Source organism: Rhipicephalus sanguineus, chromosome 2, assembly GCF_013339695.2.
Source record: "Rhipicephalus sanguineus isolate Rsan-2018 chromosome 2, BIME_Rsan_1.4, whole genome shotgun sequence".
NCBI lineage: Eukaryota > Metazoa > Arthropoda > Arachnida > Ixodida > Ixodidae > Rhipicephalus > Rhipicephalus sanguineus.
The window spans coordinates 34,628,741-34,649,009 of NC_051177.1; the positions used below are offsets into that span (position 1 = coordinate 34,628,741).

A 20,269-nucleotide genomic window follows, 5' to 3' on the forward strand; every position below is an offset into this window, starting at 1 on the left:
CTAAGAAAGCTTTAGGGAAGAGGGGGGAAGGGGGGTTAAATACAACATGGCTCTCGCCTTCGAAACGTCATTGGCAAATGCCGACAGGACCGCGTGTTTTTAGGCACTCCCATTGACACGTACCTGTTGGGCAAGTTGGCCAGGAATAGGTCCACATGCATCCGGTGGCATCGCACTATACAGAAGAAGATGTTTAATGACAAGAAGGAGGAGAGGTCGGCCTGGAAAGCGGGTTTCTAGCCTGCTACTCCTCACGGGGGTAAGGGGGAAAGAAAGAGAAAGAGGGGGTTATGATGATAGGAGACTATGATATGGCACAATGAGTCACTGTACACTCTATCCTGCACGGGGACAGGACACGCGCGAAAGTCTTTATACCGCACATGCTTTAAAGACGAGCATCTAAACCTGTACCGCTAAGAAATCTCAAAAGGCACTTTAAACTTCGTTGGGCCTGGTCTGCATGTTCCCAAGCACCCAAAAGCTTCTCCTCCGAAAAAGGTCGGGAGTCCAGACGATCTACGACGCACTTAAGTGACTGTCTTTCGGTCGCGTGTTGAGGGCGCACGCACAGGATGTGGTGAATAGTCTCAGACGTGTGACACAAACTGCAGTTAGGGTTTCGCTCCTGCCCAACCTTGCAAAGGTATCTTCGTGTATATGCAACACCCAGCCGCAATCTATGCAGTAATGTTTCCTGGTCTCTTCTTAACCGTAATGGAAGCCGAAGTGTATGACCAGAGTCAAGTCTGTAAAGACGCTCTTGGCGATAATTAGGGTCATTCCATAATCGTGTCGTAGACGTTTTCATAGACTCAGACAGCAAGACGTTGATGTCATATCGGGAAAATTGAATTGATATGAATTCGCCGTTAGTGCGCGCTATTTTTGCTTCTGCGTCGGCTTGCTCGTTCCCAGCTATGCCACAGTGACTGGGAATCCATTGCAATGCAACGGTATGCCCGGATTGAGACGCCTCAGTTAACATATTCGTTACGTCGCACACCAGAGGACTGTATGCGGTTCCTTGCTTCATGTAATTGCTGATAAGTTGAAGTGCCGGCTTGGAGTCGCAAAATAATATCCATTTCGCGGGACTCTGTTGTACAATGTAGCGGGCAGCTTGTCGGACGCCGGTCAGCTCAGCCGCAGTAGACGATGTCCGATGCGCTATCTTGAAGCGTTTCGTGATGCCCATGTTAGGTACCGTGAAAGCTGCTGCTGAGGAGGTCAGTGTGACAGACCCATCAGCAAAAATATGCGCCGTATATCCGTACATATAGGCAATGTACGATATAGCGAAACGCTTAAGTCCAGCGGTTGGTATATTCGACTTCTTTGTTATACCCGGAATCGAAAGTCGCACGATCGGCTTAGGCATCGTCCAGAGAGGTATTTTGGGAGTGGCTTGTGGCTGCCTGGCAAGACAGCAGCCACTTGTGGCGTCACCAAAGTGAGAAGGCTGGGCGTGAGGAGGGTTGATGGCGATGATTCCTAAAACAGTGGCGCAAACGCTATGTATGTTTGTGGAAAGAGGTAAAAGAAGCTCGAGTTTAAGAACCAACGATGATAAGAATGACAGCGTACCACACGATTATTATCACCTGAATGAATTTCATAATGAATTTCATCATCATGAATCATGAATCATCATGAATTTTACTCAGTTGCTATTCAATATTTGTCGGTTGTGTTTATCGAAGTCCCGCTGCTGACACTAACACCATGCTTTCGTTGTACAAATACATGCATAATCATCTTCGACAGAGCCGAGTAATCCTTCTTGGGGATTTCAATCTACCTGATATCAACTGGTTAACAATGGCGCATCATTCCGCCTCTTCAGATGTTATTTTCGATATTATGTTAGATTTCAATTTACACCAAGCAGTTAATACGCCTACTCGCTATCGTGGGTTTGGTGGGAACATACTATTCTGATTTTCCTGAGCAGTCACTTCCCCCAGAAGAAATAAAAATAGAGGTAACAGACGGAATATCCGACCACAAGATGGTGATGTGTAGTATACCAGTCAATAACAAAGGCTCCAATTCGGTGGTGAAATCCTTTCCCGACTTTCACAATGCTGACGATACTAGCATTATCGACCACCTTTCACACGAACTATCCTCCTTCAACGAAATTTTCTGCCAGGCCTCAACTGATATCGAAATAATGTGGCATATGTTTACAAATATTGTCTCACATTGCATTCACAAGTTCGTACCCTTAAAAGCGAAAAAAATAAAGAAACACAACCCATGGATAACGCGTGACGTCATTCACGCAAAACGAAAAGTGAAGCGGCTAAGAAAATCACTTAAGAAAAAATTTACTACGTCAACAAAAAACAACTTTGATGATGCCATGATTAGTCTGAAAGCAACTTTAAAGGCCGCAAGAGAAAATTTTTTTACTCACAAACTGAATAACTTCATAAAAACATCACCTACAAAATTCTGGAACTACCTCAACCCTAAGTCATCCGATGAAAAATCAGCTTCCCCGAGCGAAAGCCTAGCTACTGCGAACGCTCGTAATAATTATTTTCAATCATTCTTCACACACGATAATGGCAGTATGCCTCATGCGGAGGCATTTGCTAAGAAACAAATATAACCTCTTACAGTCACTGAGTCAGGTATCCTCAATCTTCTGCTTATCTTAGATGCAAAGAAAGGCTCTGGGCCTGATAATATCCCTAACGCATTTCTGAAGAAATACGCAGAATGGGTCGCAAAGTATTTATGTTTAATCTTTGACAAATCGCTATCAACTGGTAGGCTTCCAAAAGAATGAAAGACCGCTCGAATCACTCCTGTACACAAATCAGGAAACAAGTACGATGCAGCTAATTTCAAGCCTATCTCAATAACATGCGCAGCATCTAAAATACTTGAACACATTATTCTCAAACGCATAACATCGTTCCTTGATGCTGAATTTATCCTAACACCCTTCCAACATGGCTTTCGCCGTGGATTGTCTACGGTGGCACAACTTCTGGAACTTGTTCACGACCTGTCCCTGGGCATCGATTCCAGAAAACAAATTGACCTTATACTACTAGATTTCTCAAAGGCCTTCGACCGAGTGACTCATCAGAAACTAATTTATAAGCTTAAGTTAACGCTAGGTGACGGCCCCATAATTAATTGGATAACAGATTACTTAAGAGATCGTTTACAGTTTGTTGAAATTCATGGACAGTCGTCTGATGCTGCCCAAGTGTTATCCGGTGTTCCACAGGGTTGTGTTTTGGCTCTGGTTCTTTTTTCAATCTTCATCAACAACCTACCAGCTAATATACATGTCAAAATCAGACTGTTCGCACATGACTGCATTATTTATAATGTAATTAACACACATGAAGATCATCTAGCCCTTGACTGCGCTTTACAAACAGTAACGAAATGGTGCTCCGACTGGCAAATGACATTAAATGCAAAAAAATCAACCCTACTCATAATATCGAGAAAAAAGAATAAATCGTTATTCCCGTACAAAATTAATAACACGGAATTAAGCGCCATCACTGAACATAAATACCTTGGATTAACGATAAATGAGGACCTTAGATGGAGTAGTCATATAGGCCACATAACAGCGACCGCGCTCAAACGACTCTTTTTCATCCGACGCCGCCTTCGATCAGCCCCCGTAGATACCAAACTGTTGGCTTATAATGTATTTGTAAGACCGATACTAGAGTACGCAAACATCGTATGGTTTCCTTTTACTAAACAAGACATCGCTAAATTTGAGGGCGTATCGTACAAAGAAAGGCAATACGGTTCATTTTTAATAAGTATGGGCCACATGAATCACCTACGGTGTTAATGGAAACTGCTGGTATCGATACTCTTCAGCGCCGAGCCAGAATAGCTATATATATATATATATATATAGACTGAAATTTATGTACTTACTTACGCATAACAAAGTAAATATTGATGCCACAAACTTCATCACAAGCTTACAAACACGCCCTACAAGACATGACCATACGCAGATGCTCACTGAATACACCTCCTATACCGCCTGTTTCAAAAATTCATTTTTTCCATTGACCATAAGAAAATGGAATAACCTTTCCCTACATATCATACAAAGCACATCACTAACACAGTTCTCAACTGCACTTGAAAGCGAACCTTGAACCCTGTTAGATAGTTCTGTTTTCCCCCCTCCTATTGATGTATGAAACTGCACCTGTCACCTGTTTTTTCTTAATGCATTTTCTGTTCTTATTTTTGTCTTTTCCCATACCTGAAGCCCCACAGGATGCATTTGTCGCCTCGCGCTAAAGCTCCACTATGTTAAAATGCTTACACCATGGTCTCAAAATGTTTTTCTTTTCTTTTTTTTTCATGTTTCTTTTTTTTTCCTTCCCTTGACTACGGTTTTATTATGCGAGCCTATTTTCTTTATACGCACATACCACTAATCGCTCTTGTGTTGCACTTTCTTTGTATTCATTTGTTGTTTCCATTGTATCAAATTTTGTGTTGTGTTCAACACTGTATATGCCCTCCTGCTATGATCCCTTTGGGATTGGCAGTATTTACAAATAAATAAATAAATAAATAAATAAATAAATAAATAAATAAATAAATAAATAAATAAATCATAATCATCAATATCAAGGGATTGGTCAAGCGTCGGTTATTTGGTACACGACCTACTGTACTTCAGTATGCCATGGTTGGTGGGGTGGTTGGGTCCTGGTGGTGTCGCTCGACCCACTACAGGGTATACGTCACAGATCAGACGGCACAAGGAGGTAAAAAGGAAGAAAAAAAAAACGTAAACGTAAACGAAACTTCGTAAACAACTGCAAACATTAGAGTTGTCATTTTTTTTCTTTTGTGGAATGGCGATAATGAAAGAGGTTGGTCTTTGTTTATATTGTTGCGAATCTTAACAGCTATAATAAATATAGGCACTTCTGAGAATATTTTGTTTTTGTGAGATGAAAAGACAACATATGTAGACGTGGATTCTAAAACTGTTGGATCACACCCCACCCTGGCGAGTTGGCCCAAAGTCGGGTAATACAGATAAAATATTTAACACAACCACATTACCGCGGCCCATATGGTACATCGTGTCAATTTTGCGACGCCCCAATCCGCGATGTGACTGCGACGCACTTGCTGTGTACTTGTACAGGCATACACTTACGCCGTCTTCGCCGCCTCTGTGCAACAGGCCTCAGGCCTGGCCGACCACCCGACCTTGACTGCTGGATCCATGGACCGTACCGCAATTCACTGTTAGACTCTATGTATACATGAAGCCAATTGGCATGTGTATTTTTGATTCCGTGAATTACTATGCCTAAGGGCAAAAGAAGGAAATTTTAAGCGCTCGTTTCTTTGTTTGATTAAAACCAACGGATAATAAAACTAAGGAACGTATAGGGGGCGTTAATTATACTTTTTTAACTGTATTGTAGTCATTATGATATGATTGGGAAGAAAGTAAAGCGGACGAAAAGGCAGCCTGCCGCTGGCAGAGACCGAACCTGCAACCTTCGGATAACGCCCGATGACGTGCCCGATGCTCGGCCACGTCCTCCGAAGGTTGGAGGTTCGGTTCCTGCCGACGGCAAATTGTCTTTTCGTCCCTTTACTTTGTTCACATGTATATCATAATTACTCCAATACAGTTAAAACAGTACAATTAGCATCCCCTATACGTTACTTGTCTTCATTATCTGTTGGTATTCATTAATGCCAAAGGGCAGGCTCTCGAATTAAAAGAAAGAAAATAGCTGTATAATAGGATCGCAGCTCTTCGTCTTCTTCTTTCGACTGCACGTTGTTGTGCCTGACCTTGGCGCGCGCAGTGACAGTGGCGCAGTGAGGGGGCGGCCGCCGGCATCGCGAGCGCCGCTTCGAAAGCCCCTGCGAGCCTCGCTGAGCCCGCCGCGCATGTAGCTCAAAAGGGTAGGACCACGGTCACCTAGGCGCTGCCCGCGCGGATCCACTCGGACCTGCAGCGAGTACCCCGTCGCCGCCGCCATGTCCACGCTGACCACAGAGCGGCGCACCACAACCACGAGCACCAACGCTACCTCGTCGGCCCGACAGCACCCTCGGACATGGTAAGGGGACTGGCGGTGACCGTACTTCTGAATCACGGTTGCCGTCCGTATAGGAACCGGAAAGTCTGCGCGGCCTGAGAGCATCTCCAGATACGGTGGGGGGAGCACATTGGCGTTACAACTAACAGTTTCCCAAGACCAACCCTCTATGTCGCCCTGTTGTTGCAGTTGCGCTTTCTGTATACCCACGGGTGCGTACGTGCGTGTCGGAAAGACAACGTGAACCTAGATACTTTGTATGAGCGTGAGGGTTAACTGGAAGCCGGCGCAGGACATCTCTATTACGACACACGTGTGATGCATGGCGTCTTGCCTAGCTCGTTTGCTAGCGAACTGACAGAACGAATGCGTGGTTCGCCTGAGGCTTCGTTTGCTTTTTTTTTTTTACAAACATCAATTCATTCGCTGCCTAGCCTGCAGGGTGTCACCTTGCACAACTAGCGGTGTCATATGCTGAATGAAGTTTGCATTCAACTGCACTCTCGTTTGGTGTATGATATAAGAATCGGCATAGCGCTGTAAACTTCGCAATGTTTTCCGAGAACTCTGTACTTAGTATAGAAGAAAAACGAAACAGTGTTATGGGCTCGCTACTTTTCGCTATAACGTTACACGCGCTCAACCTCAACCAAAGTACGCTTTCTGGTGCATACTTTAGTGTGCGTGGATTTTAGGCGGAAATATTTTTTTAAGTAAACAAAAGAAACGAACGTGGCCTATGTTAGGCCTTTTCGTTCCATTGGTCTCCTGCTTCGTCCTTAGTGTTTTTATTAATCCGTCACTGGCGTAGCCAGTATGTGTCACTAGTGGAGGGGGGGGGGGTGACCCCTTCCACGAAACTTTTCAATTTTGGATGTGTATATATACACCTATCCATACAAACGCGCGCTCTGACATACATAAAGTATGGTTGAAACCTACGCCCCTGCAATCCGCTGTGGGTAGCCACTCTATGTACGCTTTGACGTCATATGTGTCCGAATCGTGATGATAGCTTACGAGTTTACGAAGATCCTTTAAAGCTGTCAACACATCTTCAAGACAAGTTATATTGCATGTCGGCATGACCTTTCTCGATCTCGGCTCATGCTTACATGTACTTCAAACTTGAGGTCGCTGCCAAATTTCATGTGGCTGTCACAGTAAAGTGAACCATGCCGAGGCTATATACGTCTGGTCAAATGCACTGGCTAAAATCCTAGGTTAGTTGTGAGCCATTTCATAGGATTAGACATGCAAGCTGAAATCATCTAACGAATTGCGATCGTCATTCACTGGTTTCCAAGTTACTATGCAGATTATTATTAGTGCATTGCAAATAGTTATGGAAGAGTCGTGCCACGTAGGGAATCACGTAGATAAATTTCACTTGGTTGCTGTAGCGTAAAGTATCATCGCTTGTGACTGTTCTGAAACGTTTTTTTTTTTTTTCGTTAGAACGCCATTCAACTTTCAAGCTTTAAGAGATGGCTACGACAGTGAGGTTTCGAAAACTGTCGGTGAAGATTCGCTTAAGCTAAACGAAACAAAAACACTTATGAGAAACATGACGCAACTTCAGTTGGCCCATGTTGGACTCCTTGACGACGTTCAGTATAATTTTCACGCTCAGATCTCGCACCATATAGTTTCAAAGGTCCATAATTATTGTTTTCTTCGTTAAGGCGATTATAGAACCTGCCGTTGCAATCGCACTTTCTGTTCTGCGAGCACAGGCTCGACATGATCGAGGAGAGCCCGAACCGACGCAAAATCGAGGTCGGACTCATCAGCAGCATCTGCCTGGTGCTGCTCATCGTCTTGTCCCTCACGCTGTTCGTGGTTCTCACGTTGCAGACAAACCGTGAGTTACGGTGTCACGACACGCACGCGTTAACGAGGCACCGCCACGCTGACGTGAAGTTCCACCTTTATTTTGCAGCCGTGAACAAGGCACCGGTGAACCTGCAGAACGCGGTGTTCTGCGAGAACGCTACGTGCTTCGAGCAAGCCCGTCGCGTCATGGGCTACGTGGAGTGGAGTCGCGAGCCGTGCGACGACTTCTACACGTACGCCTGCAAGGGATACCACGTGAGCGTGGCCAACTCGGCCTCCAAGTACCCCATCACGCAGGGCGCCCAGGAGCAGCTCAGGGCCGCTGTCGAGGAGGTGCTCGCCAATTGTAAGTGGGCATGCCTCTCTCTACGTCACCGCTCATTTGGCTGCTGCGAAGAAGGTTGTCTTTCGCTACACGAATACCTCGCAGATTTCTTCTGCGGTACCGTAGAAACTGCTCTAAACATTACTGTTTATGCTACACTTTAGAGATTTGGCAGTGTGTCTACGAGGTCAGTCTACCTCGGCTCATGTCAAAGCCCAGATAAAGGAATCATGATCGAGTATTGGTGATGCAAGGCCCAATAATTTGGTTAACACAACTCGACCATGTAACTTTTGCGGTAGTTCTTTTTTTTTTATCAGTGTACCTGACTTTAATGCCCCGCATCCGACGTGGGGATACGTGCAGAGTACACGTAAGGGCAAAGATCTATGGGAAGAGAGCATCGAGGCAGGTCTCGAGCTCATAACCGACCCGACACAACCGACGAGACGGGGAACTTCCACAAGCAGGGACACCACGCCCGACCTCGCCTTCATCAAGAACATTACTCGAGTGTCGTGGTCTAACACAGGGTTGGATCATGGCAGCGACCACTATATCACAGAGATAACGTTAGGCTCTCACAGGACCGAGGAAAAGATATTCAAGCTAGTGGATTGGGACAAGTTCAGAGAGCTGAGGACCGGTCGGGCAGCGGAAGACGCGGACGCATCCCTACACGGGTGGATGTCGCAGCTCAAGACGGATCTCGAGGCAGCAACGCGAACGGTCACCACCAACCTGGAAACTGAGAAGATGGACAGCAGACTCGCCCACATGCTAGAAGCGAAGCAATCGCTACTGCAAAGATGGAAAGGGCAACGCCTGAACCGCCGGCTACGGAAGAAGATTGCGGAGCTAAACCGGAGCATCGAACATCACTGCTCCACACTAGCAAGGCAGCAGTGGGACGAGATCTGCAACATGACTGACGGGCAGATACGCAGAGGTGGCTCTTGGAACCTTCTCAAACACCTCTTGGACGGCGCGAACACCAAGACGTCGCAGAGGGATGCGATGAGCAAGCTGCTATACAAGGCATGCAAGACCGAAACACCGGACGAGCTTGTAGCAAGATTGACGGCCAAGTACCTCCCCGTGGCGGATGCGGCAGCTCCCAAGGACGCGACCCTCCCAATATTCGGGGCGACCTAACGCAGAGCTTGATGCCGACTTCACCACGGAAGAAATCATACAAGCGCTGAGAGGTCTCAACAGCCGATCTGCACCGGGGCCAGATAACATCACCAACAAAGCCCTCCACAATCTGGACGAGGTTGGTGCGGGACAGCTCACTGCGATAGTTAATGAGGCGTGGCGTTCAGGCAAAGTTCCCTTAGAATGGAAGACGGCCAAAACGGTCTTAATACCGAAACCCGGCAAACCTCTCAGCTTGGACAATCTGCGTCCAATATCTCTCACGTCGTGCGTAGGTAAGACCATGGAGCATGCGGTGCTTAACCGTATGAAGCCTTACCTGGAAAGCAACGAGATATATCCTCACAACATCATTGGTTTTCGTCAGGGGCTGGCGACGCAAGACGCTATGAAGTTGGTCAAGAGCCAGATATTAGACAACACAACAAGAAGCGTCAAGGCCATCCTAGGCCTAGACCTAGAAAAGGCATTTGATAACGTACGGCACTCCTTCATTCTACAACAAATCTCAACACTTGGACTTGGTCAACGTCTCCATGACTACGTCCGAGACTTTCTGAGTGGAAGGCAGGCTTCGCTACGGGTCGGCTCCCTGCAGTCGGAACCAGTCCAACTGGGCGACAGAGGTACGCCACAGGGCTCGGTGATATCCCCTACACTCTTCAACCTGGTCATGCTGGGGCTGTCCACGCAACTGAATCGAATCGAGAACCTTCAACACACCATCTACGCAGATGACGTGACCATGTGGGTGGCAAAGGGGAGCGAAGGACAAATCGAGCGCACTCTACAAATTGCGATCCAAACCACTGAGGAGTACCTCCAACCAACAGGTCTGCGGTGCTCGCCTAGCAAGTCTGAACTGCTGTTATATAGACCCAAGAGACGGGGGCCCAAACCCAAGGGATGGGACGCAGGCGCCGACCCATGCATCCGCCTGTACACCGCTGAAGGCAACACGATTCCGGTGGTTGGTCACATCAAGATGTTGGGCATGACAATAGAGGCGAATGGATCGAACACCATGGCAGTCGCAAAGCTCACCACGAAGGCCGAGAATGCCACACGCCTACTGAGACGAGTGACCAACCAGCATCACGGGCTCAAGGAGGACAACCTGCTTAGACTGACACAGGCCTTCGTGATAACCCACTTCGTGTACATCGCGGCTATGCACAATTGGACCAGAGCGGAGAGAGTCAAGCTAGAAACGCTCCTCCGTAAGGTCGCCAAGAGAGCCATGGGTCTACCCATGCACACGAGCACGGAAGCACTGGACGCATTAGGGATGTATAACACGCTGAGTGAGATAGCGGAAGCACAGGAGCGATCACAGATAATCAGGTTATCCGGCACACCTGCGGGCAGATGGATCCTAAGAGAAATCGGTGTCGCGCCTCGGGAGATCGAGAGTAACAGCCACAGTCTAACACCCGACCAGAGGAAAAAGATCAGGGCAGCCCCCCTGCCCAGGAATATGAACCCCGAGCACAACATCGACAGACGAATTGCTCGAGCCAAAGCACTCCTCCGACAGGCAGGCGCCTCCGAGGAAGCATGCTGCTTTACGGACGCAGCCAAATACCCTGGCAGACGAGCCTATGTAGCAGCTGTGGTCAACAAAGATGGCACGGTCATCAACGCGTGCACGGTCTGCACTGACAGCCCTGAGGTGGCCGAGCAGGCGGCGATAAGCCTTGCACTCCTAGAAGATGATAAAGGTTTGATATACTGCGACTCCAAGAGGGCAATCTTGTCCTTCGGAACAGGAAGCATTTCCCCGACCGTCGGCAGAATACTTGGTACGAAACATCTCACCCCGCACTACATCAATTGGTTCCCGGCACACATGGGACCATTGGAGGGGCCGCTACCCAACCTCAACGAGACGGCACACGCGGCCGCGCGAGATCTATCTCACCGTGCGAGCCGCCCAGACACCCTCTCGGCAGGATGGGAGAGCGAGCGCGACCCCCTCGTCACTTACAATGATCTCACCCAGTACTATAGGTCAATCAAGAGAACCATGCCGCTACCGCACAAAGCACTCAATAAAGCACAAGAAGTCACGTACAGACGACTTCAGACGGGCACCTACCCATGCCCGGCGTTCCTGCACAAAATCTTTCCGGACGCGCATCTTGACAATGCGTGCCGCTTTTGTAAAGAAATAGCCAGTCTTGCTCACATGCTCTGGGGTTGCCCCCTGGCACCGGGGGCCAGGACCACCAAGGAAGAGTGGGACCGAGCTCTACGCAGCTCGGACCTTGAAGCACAGCTCTGGGCTGTCCATCGGGCCCGCGACGCGGCGGAGGGGCAAGGCCTCTCTGTCCCGACGTGGGAGCGGCCCGCTGCACGCTAATCGCGCGCACCGAAGGACTAAAATAAAGTTGTTCATCCATCCATCAGTGTACCGTGTGTTGTTGTGATGGCTGTATAACGCCTTTCTTTGTTTTTTCTTTTTTTTTTTGTGCCGGCAGCAACTTGTATTGAAACTTCGGCTCAACTGACCCACACGTGAATGAATGAAAAAGGGGCTGCTGATCCGCATAGGTACAAATGCAACGTCATGTGCAACAGCGTTAGATAGAAATGGCAATGTCATGCCAGGACTTTCACGGGCAATGGTTGCTCACTTAAAGCTAGCTTAGCAGCCACATGCGTGTCACAAGATTTCGTCGTCTTCCAGGGCACGCCAACATGAAGCCCACGGACAACTTCTACCTGCGTTATGGAGTGAACCTGTTCCAGGAGTGCATGCAGGGAGGTGGGTGTCCCGTACACATGCTATTTCCTGATGTGACGATCTTCACATCTTTCGTTTTTTGTGGCTGGCAGTGACGGACGCCAAAGAGCAACTGCAGAACGTCTTCGCCGACATGACGTACAACCACAAGCCGTTCTTCCTGCCCAAGAGCTTCGACCTCGAGCCGCACACGCTGGCGTCGCGCGTGGGTCGCAACTTCTGGTTTTTCCCGCTCATCACGGTGCGCAAGGACGTCGACCTCGAGAACCGCCAGCGCATGATCGTCCACCTGGACGAGCCCGAACTGACGGCACCACGCGCGCTCTTCGACGACGCCGACTTCCAGCGAGAGTACCTGCAGGTTAGGAGTGCTTGGAGAACGCGGGTTGATAAGACAGAGAGACAAAAATAGCCTATTTAAAGAGACGCTAAATTGAAAGAAGGGTGTGTCCAGAGAAGATCGAACACGCGGTCCCGGTCACCATTCCCGATTTTGATGAAACTTGCTGTAGGTCTAGTCAATACACCCAGAACAATGGTCTCGTAGTTTGTCTTGCGGAAAAAATCTTGGCCGCAAAAAACACTTTCCCGCCAATTTCGCGATTTCTGAATTTCTAGCACCCCTAGGGAAAAAACGGTGCACTTCTTGGTCACAATATTTATTCCCCTTAAAGAACAAGTGAACTGCAATCTTATGAGTCTGTTATTTTTCTTGCTTGTCGAAGCACTTTTGAAGAAAAGAATCACAAGCATGGCAAATCGCACAAAATACCCCTGTTTGAGGAATTTATTGCTGAAAACAAGTTAAAGTGAGGATAATAAAAATCGGTACATATTAAATTTGATACTTTCGCTCTCTTTTAAAATAATTTTAGTGCTTTTATCGCGCTTCATTTTACTCGATAATTGGGCTGAAACGTAAGTAATTTACCAAGAACGCCGAACTTTGAAAATAGTTCTCTCAAAAAGGCCATTTTTAATTTTTTTTAAATGCCTTTGATTGAAGTCAAGGACGGCATCTATCATTCTGCATAAAAAACGTTGCAATATTTTGGTTGCTAACAAGTTATAATGCGTCAAATGCGACCAAGTTAGCCTAGCGGCCGCGTCGTTCGTTATGTGTTGAAACTCGGATATAAGTTGGTAAAAATACTTGTACGTGACATAATCACAAATCAGCAGCTCCACACCAACAAATGCGCAACCAGGTGTCAAGGTTCAGTAAGCTTTGTCTTGCGATCAGCCGCTTGACAAACCCGCAGCAGCGGCCGCTCGATGCTGCGGGCGCTCAAATTACATGGGTGCCGCTTCGACTGCGGATGAGCCCCGCTTGCGCGCCAAACTACGCTCGGAGGACGAACGACAGAAGGAATGCATCACTGTGAAAGTTAATGGCTGTTAAGCGCCAGCAAATCTCGTAATATGCAACGAAAACTCTGCATGCAATTTCGATACAGCATGCATATATTTCTTTCCCTCCTGTTATGCCCGCAGCCGCAAAATATCGTGATAAGCGCTCGGCTTGCGTTGAATATCATATCTGCGGACGCACAGCAATACAGTATTGTAAAAGCGGTTCTTTAATGAAGCAAAGGATTTGCACTCACTTATTTTCACAGCCGCTTGACACAAGTGTTCTGGAACGAGATAAAGAACTGCAGTTTGAGTTGTTCAACCATCGTAAGCATGTATGAGACATTTCTTTAGATGTCAGTGGCTTGTTTTTGTGTCACATATTGCTGATACACTGAACCTAATTATCTTTAGGCCATCAGAAGAGAGAAAGCAACACATGAGCGCTCTACTGGAGACGCTCACTGCAAAATTACCGGCAGAGTTTTCGTTGTGTAATATGGCTTTTGTTGGCACTTAACAGCCTTTAACTTTCACAGTGATGCATTCCTTCTCTCTTTCGTCCTCTGAGCGCGCAAGCGGAGCTCATCCGCAGTCGAAGCGGCACTCATGTAATGTGAGTGCCCGCAGCATCGAGCGGCCGCTGCTGCGGGTTTGTCAAGCGGCTCATCGCAAGACAAAGCTTGCTGAACCGTGGCACCTGGCTGCGCATTTGTTGGTGTGGAGCTGCTGATTTGTGATTATGTCACGTACAAGTATGTTGAACAACTTATATCCGAGTTTCAACACATAATGAACGACGCGGCCGCTAGGCTAACTTGGTCACATTTGACGCATTATAACTTGTTAGCAACCAAAATAATGCAACGTTTTTTTATGCAGAATGATAGATGACGTCCTTGACTTCAATCAGAGGGATCTTAAAATAAATTTAAAATGGCCTTTTTGAGAAAACTATTTTCAAGGTCCGGCGTTTTGGTAAATCACTTGCGTTTCAGCCCAATTATCGAGTAAAATGGAGAGCCATAAAACTACCAAAATTATTTTAAAAGACAGCAAAGGTATCGAAAGTTAATATGTACCGATTTTTATTATCCTCACTTGAACTTGTTTGCAGCAATAAATTCCTCAAACACAGGTATTTTGTGCGATTTGCCAAGTTTGTGATTTTTTTCTTCAAAAGTGCTTCGACAAGCAAGAAAAATAATATACTCATAAGATTGTATTTCACTTGTTCTTTAAGGGGAATAAATTTTGTGACCAAAAAGTGCACCGTTTTATCCCTAGGGGCGCTCAAATTTCAGAAATCGCGAAATTAGCGGAAAAGTGTTTTTTGCGGCCAAAATTTGTATATTTTTTCTTTAGGCGAACGAAATTTTTTTTCGCAAAACTAACTTCGGAACCATTATTCTGGGTGTAATGCCTAGACCTACAGCAAGTTTCATCAAAATCGGGAATGGTGACCGGGAGCTCGTGTTCGATCTTATCTAATAGATTGTATTAGACTGATAAATTATTCTCTGAAAACTCGCGTCTTTAGTTTCACCATGATAGGTTTATTAATAAATAAGAGAATCAATGTCGAACGTTTTAATTTTAAATTTCCCACAAAACTCCGAAGGTGACTTCGCAGATTACAAAGCTTTTTTTTTTTTCGTATTTTCGCCACGTAGGCTCAACGAAATTTCCTGAAACTTGGTACGTTAAATATCTGGCTCCCTCAGAGCACAATGTACACCATTTTTACTTATTTGTAACTACGTTGCATCAAGAAGACGCCGTCAAAACATATGACGTCACGGCGATTGGTGCAGGAACTGCAAGGTGGCGTCGCCACCCGCATTTTCCTTTTGCGCGTTTTCGCGCTTACTAAGTGTCTTCTAGCAGCAAGCGTGGTGTTTTTGGTATTGCGAATGAGTGCTTTATTAATACGGGTAAAATTGTTTTTCTTTTTAGTGCCCCTTTAATGGGCATTGGAAGAGATTTGCCCCTGGCAGTACACCCAGCATACTGTTCCATATGGGTACGATGAACAATGCAAGGATGGACAGAGTGCGTGACAGACACGAAGCATACGCATATCACGCCACAACACTAAACAAACTGAAGCATTTCAATGATACAATTGTCTGAGAAAGTTAAGAACTTCTTTCGTTGCATTATAATGCACATGCAGTGTTTATTCGCGGTTAAAGAATGTCTTTTAGCTTAAGTAATGACTGTATTTGGTTCGTGCTGATAATATCCAGCAGAAAGTGCGTGGGGCTTCGACAAAACGTGTTCGGTGCAGAACAGGTTTGAGTAAGATAAGGGACAGGCTGGCAGTGATTATCACGATGATCTACATCTGTGCTTTTGACGACGGTACATCAGTTTATCGTAGTTTGCATGTGATTTGTTTAGCTAGTTGTTGTGAAGGAAAGTACCGTGTAAACTCTCATACGTCGCCATCAGAGAGAGTGGTACAGGGATTGAAGCTTGCAAAACACAGCGGGACACTCGGACCACATCATTTCTCGTTGGAAGTGCGCGTGTTCGCCGTTTCATTCCTCTCCCGTATTATCAATAGGCGACGCCTGCGGTATTTGTACGGCTGTTAAATTACTTGTCGTTTTACCGCGACAGCGTTAAGCAGCTCGTTTCGCAGAAATTCCGGTGTCGGCGTCGTTGTTTGTGAGAGAAAAATATTGTCCGTGACTGAAAAATCACCCCGCCACGGTGGTCTAGTGGTTATGGCGCTCGACTTTTGACCCGAAAGTCGCGGGATCGAATCCCGGCCGCGGCTGCTGCATTTTCGATCGAGGCGAAAATGCTCGAGGCCCGTGTACTGAGATTTAGGTGCACGTTAAAGAACCCCAGGTGGTCGAAATTTCCGGAGCCCTCTACTACGGCGTCTCTCATAATCATGTCGTATTTTCGGGATGTTAAACCCCAGATACTGTTATTATTATTAGTGACCGAAAAACTAATAAATATGCAAATAAAATAAATAAAATCTTAGGTTCGACTGAGAATCGAACTCAGGCCGTCTGCGTGGCAAGTAGGAGTTCTACCACAGAGCCACGCTATTGCTTGAAACTGCTTCGGAAAAAAAACGCTATATGAATGTCAAATAGTGAACGGAGTCTCCTTAACCCATGTAACATTGCGTGGCAGAAGCGTAGAATCGTGCCAAGCGTCAAAACATATGAACTGTGCAACGAGTGGGTGTTTTAAAGGCGCACCCATTACAATGCGCTCAGACATATTTAATCATCATCCGCTGGAAAAGTATCAACAAAGTGAGCAACTGCATATAGGTTCGCGTGCTGCCTTACGGACGCGTAGTGGGCCTTTCGCTTATTCGCAAAAGGAAGAATTATGGCGTAGTGGGCACTTAACAACTGCACTTGCAGTAGGCATTCTAGGATAGCTTGAAACGGCCAATTTTACGCGCACACTCGTTCGTTTTCTTGCGGCATGGTTGAGGCATGCGCCGAGAACGGAAGGCATGCTAGCAGTTGAGAAGGCAACGCGCACGGGGCCCGATTACGCTATCGCGTTCTACTTTTGAATGCGAAGCTCGAGCGTCCTCCAAGTTTTTGCGTCCGTAAGTGCATTTCACTCATTGCCACACAACTTCTTCAATGGCTATCTTTGAGGTTGAGTGACACCCGAAAAATAAGTAAAACTGTTGTGCTGCTTTTCTTTTTTGTAACTACTGAACACATGCGTATCTAATTGAACGAGTTTGCACGTATTAGGTGAGTCGCAGACACCTAGAACCACCGACTATATGATCAGTGATGCCGTTGACTTTTGACTCTCTTGGAGTGGCTAGCGCAGTGTCGGTAGGCGTCCAATGGCAAACAATTTCATAGACGTAGCAGCTACACGACTATGTGATACACTTGAGCCAATGCGTGGTTTTTTCACGAACCTCAGGCGATCCGCGACTTGGCCATCACTCTGGGCTTCGACAATGTGAACGAGACGGGGCGCATCTTCAAGCTGGAGCAGATGCTGGCTAAGGGCACCACCAGCCCTCGGGCACGGGCGCCTTACTACAAGAAGGTCAAGCTCGGCTCGTTGTTCCTTGACAAGGTAATTGCATTTCCTAAATTTATTATTTATTATGTCATTTTCATTGAGAGCGCGAAAGAAACACAAGACTGTAACGACTTCTCAGTCTGTATCCGGTCGCGTGTTCAATATTTCTTTCAACGACGCAGTGGAACATCTACATGTACCTGAGCAATGTGCTAGGAGAGAACATGTCTCCCGAGGACGAAGTTGCGCTCCGCTCCGAGAAGTACTTCTCGCGGTTCCTCAAGTCACTCAAGACAACCGAATGGTAAGCGTGCCTGTGCTCCCGAGAAACATTATCAAAACTGGGTATCGTCAGTGTATACGCAACTCGGACCTGTCTGCCAGCAAGCGCAGCCAGCGGTGCTTCCCACGCCGTCTGCCGATTCCCGAGCGTTCTATATGCTTGAGCTGCGCAAACTAAACTTTTTATTTTTTTTTAATTGGAGCCTTGCTTAGGTAGTGTAAACACTTCTGTATTCTGGTCATACCTGTCGCATTAATACATGAAGTGTCGTACAGCAATCAACGGATGCGCTTAATAGGCACACTGGGCTTGATTCTTAGTTCCACATGTGCTGGCTACAGATCCCTGCGCGAACAGTAGTTACTCACTGATAAAGCAGTATTCTAGGGCACTTCGTGCCGCCTCAGTGTCATAAGTGACCAACCCCAAGGTCATAACAGTCACGTAAGCCACGACTGTTGGATTTGTACTCGCAGTGTATAAGTATGAATTGGTGTACTGAGCTAGTGAAGACGCCCTAAATTAGCAATAGTGAATGTTTTCTAAAGCATGTGTCTTGCCTCGAAGTTGCCGCGTGCTCCTTTGCTTGCCGAGCGCGTTGAAAGACTTCTGGGTCTACACTAACGTGTTCGTGCGTCTTGAACAGCGCACCTCGCATTTCTTAATATAAACTGCACGTCATTAGTAATCGCTCGCTAGGCTGTTCAGAATACATATATTATCTTTTGTAGCAGATGTGCAATGCGACGTTCATAGCCCGTCCAATCGCAATGTTTGCGTGTCTGCTTTTGAACAGTTACGCTTCACTGCATAGCAATAGCTGAAAAGTTGTGGTTCACCTGTTAACTCAAACGCACGGGGTGAAGTTAGCTTGCCGTTCGAGTGCCGCAAGTTTATTGGGATCTAAATGCTATTATCATCCAGCCTTCGCTTTTTAGATGCGAAGCAGCTTATGGCGGAGTTCAATCCGGTGGTGGTGGTGTGCGGCGTGACCACCCTTACTGCGCATACGCATCCTCCTCCCCCTCCTCTCCTCTCCTACTCTCCCCCCTCTCGCGCCCCTCATTCTCTCCTACGCTACCCCCCTCTCGCGCGCCTGTCGACCGCGTTCCCCGCTCGCCCTGTGAAAATTAACGACCAGGCTAGAGGCACGACGCGCGTAGCGTTCCTCTTCGCGTTCCACGACGCTTTGAATGGATGGATGCAGCTTACGGCGCGGAACTTCGCCCCAGCTTAAGAACCTGGCGAGTCAGCTCCTAAAAAAGAAATTACACCATCTCCCGCTCAAGCGAACCATCTCCCCGCTGCTTCGCATCCACACATGGTTTAGTGGGAGATGATGCAATTTTTTTCCCTTGTGTCGTATATTTTATCTCGACTGATATTCGGAATATAAATGGCCATTTTGAGATCGTGTGCAGTCAAAGGGATGTAAAGGAACGTTCACTGAGAAACACATCACGGAGGCTCGGTGTCACATATGACTCGATCTTAGCGCAGTTACTTGTCAGATTGGCTATGAAGGATACTGAAAAAAGAAAAAGATTGTAAAAGCACGTCTTCTTGAAAAGCAATAAATAAATGAGAGACTACTGCACAACACAACAAGTGTTAGTATCCATTTCCCTTGACGCTGTTGAAAATGACCTCCCGTTGTCAACATCCTCACAAGTGAGAACTGGCAATGTGAAATCGTTCAGAACGTAGACGCCCTTGAAAAGGCTATCTACACAAACGCATGCCAATCGTTGAACAGCGTACGTATGCGCGTATTCCAACAGTCTGGTCGGCGTGCTTCTGACAGTCCATGCACTTTGGAGTGGTTTATCTCGACATCGCGGGGCCTGTATACGTCACGCTACTAAGCTTGAAGACACCGGTTAGGTCCCTACCACGGTGGTCGTATTTTTAGGGGGACGAAATGCAATAACCCACGTGTAACTATAGCTAGGTGCAGGTTGAATGAGCTGTAGGGATCAAAATTAATCTGCAGTTCACAGACTCACAGCGTGTCTCAATAATCAGATTGAGAATCGGGCACGTAAAACCGCATAATTTTTTTACTACTTGTGTTTTTTTCAGCACGTGCAAAAGCACAAGTTCTTCCCTCTCTCTTTCTTTCTCTGCAGGCATTAAATTAACTATAACGATAGAAATGAACTACAACGGCAGGCATTAATAGCAGGCATTAAGGTTGTATGAAGCTTGAAACTACGTTAAGTAAAATTGGTAGTGTATTCGCATGCTTCATTCAGGCACGCTAATGACTTCTCTGTTTTTATGGCACGAGGGGTAATAAGAAAAAGTGTATGAAATACAGGATAAAGGCAACACCACTACGAACAACTACAGCAACCGCAGGGAAATAGCTTTGCACACCAGTGCAGGAGCTCGAAGTATCCACAAATGTTTAGAGGTGCAATCGCAGCATATTCACTCACCGTTTCGTG

The 20,269-nt window shown here is 46.7% G+C and overlaps 1 protein-coding gene across 1 annotated transcript in view; it reads left to right on the forward strand.

The window, feature by feature from the left end:
- The first annotated feature begins 5,863 nt into the window (after positions 1-5,863).
- Positions 5,864-20,269, forward strand: part of LOC119382700 (neprilysin-1) — a 30,328-nt gene continuing 15,922 nt past the window's right edge. The window contains exons 1-7 of the mRNA XM_037650525.2: positions 5,864-6,110; positions 7,826-7,953; positions 8,032-8,271; positions 12,098-12,175; positions 12,247-12,515; positions 17,432-17,590; positions 17,719-17,840. Of these exons, the coding sequence (XP_037506453.1) occupies positions 6,028-6,110; positions 7,826-7,953; positions 8,032-8,271; positions 12,098-12,175; positions 12,247-12,515; positions 17,432-17,590; positions 17,719-17,840 (1,079 nt within the window). The 5' untranslated portion in view covers positions 5,864-6,027. The remainder of the gene's footprint in view (positions 6,111-7,825; positions 7,954-8,031; positions 8,272-12,097; positions 12,176-12,246; positions 12,516-17,431; positions 17,591-17,718; positions 17,841-20,269) is intronic.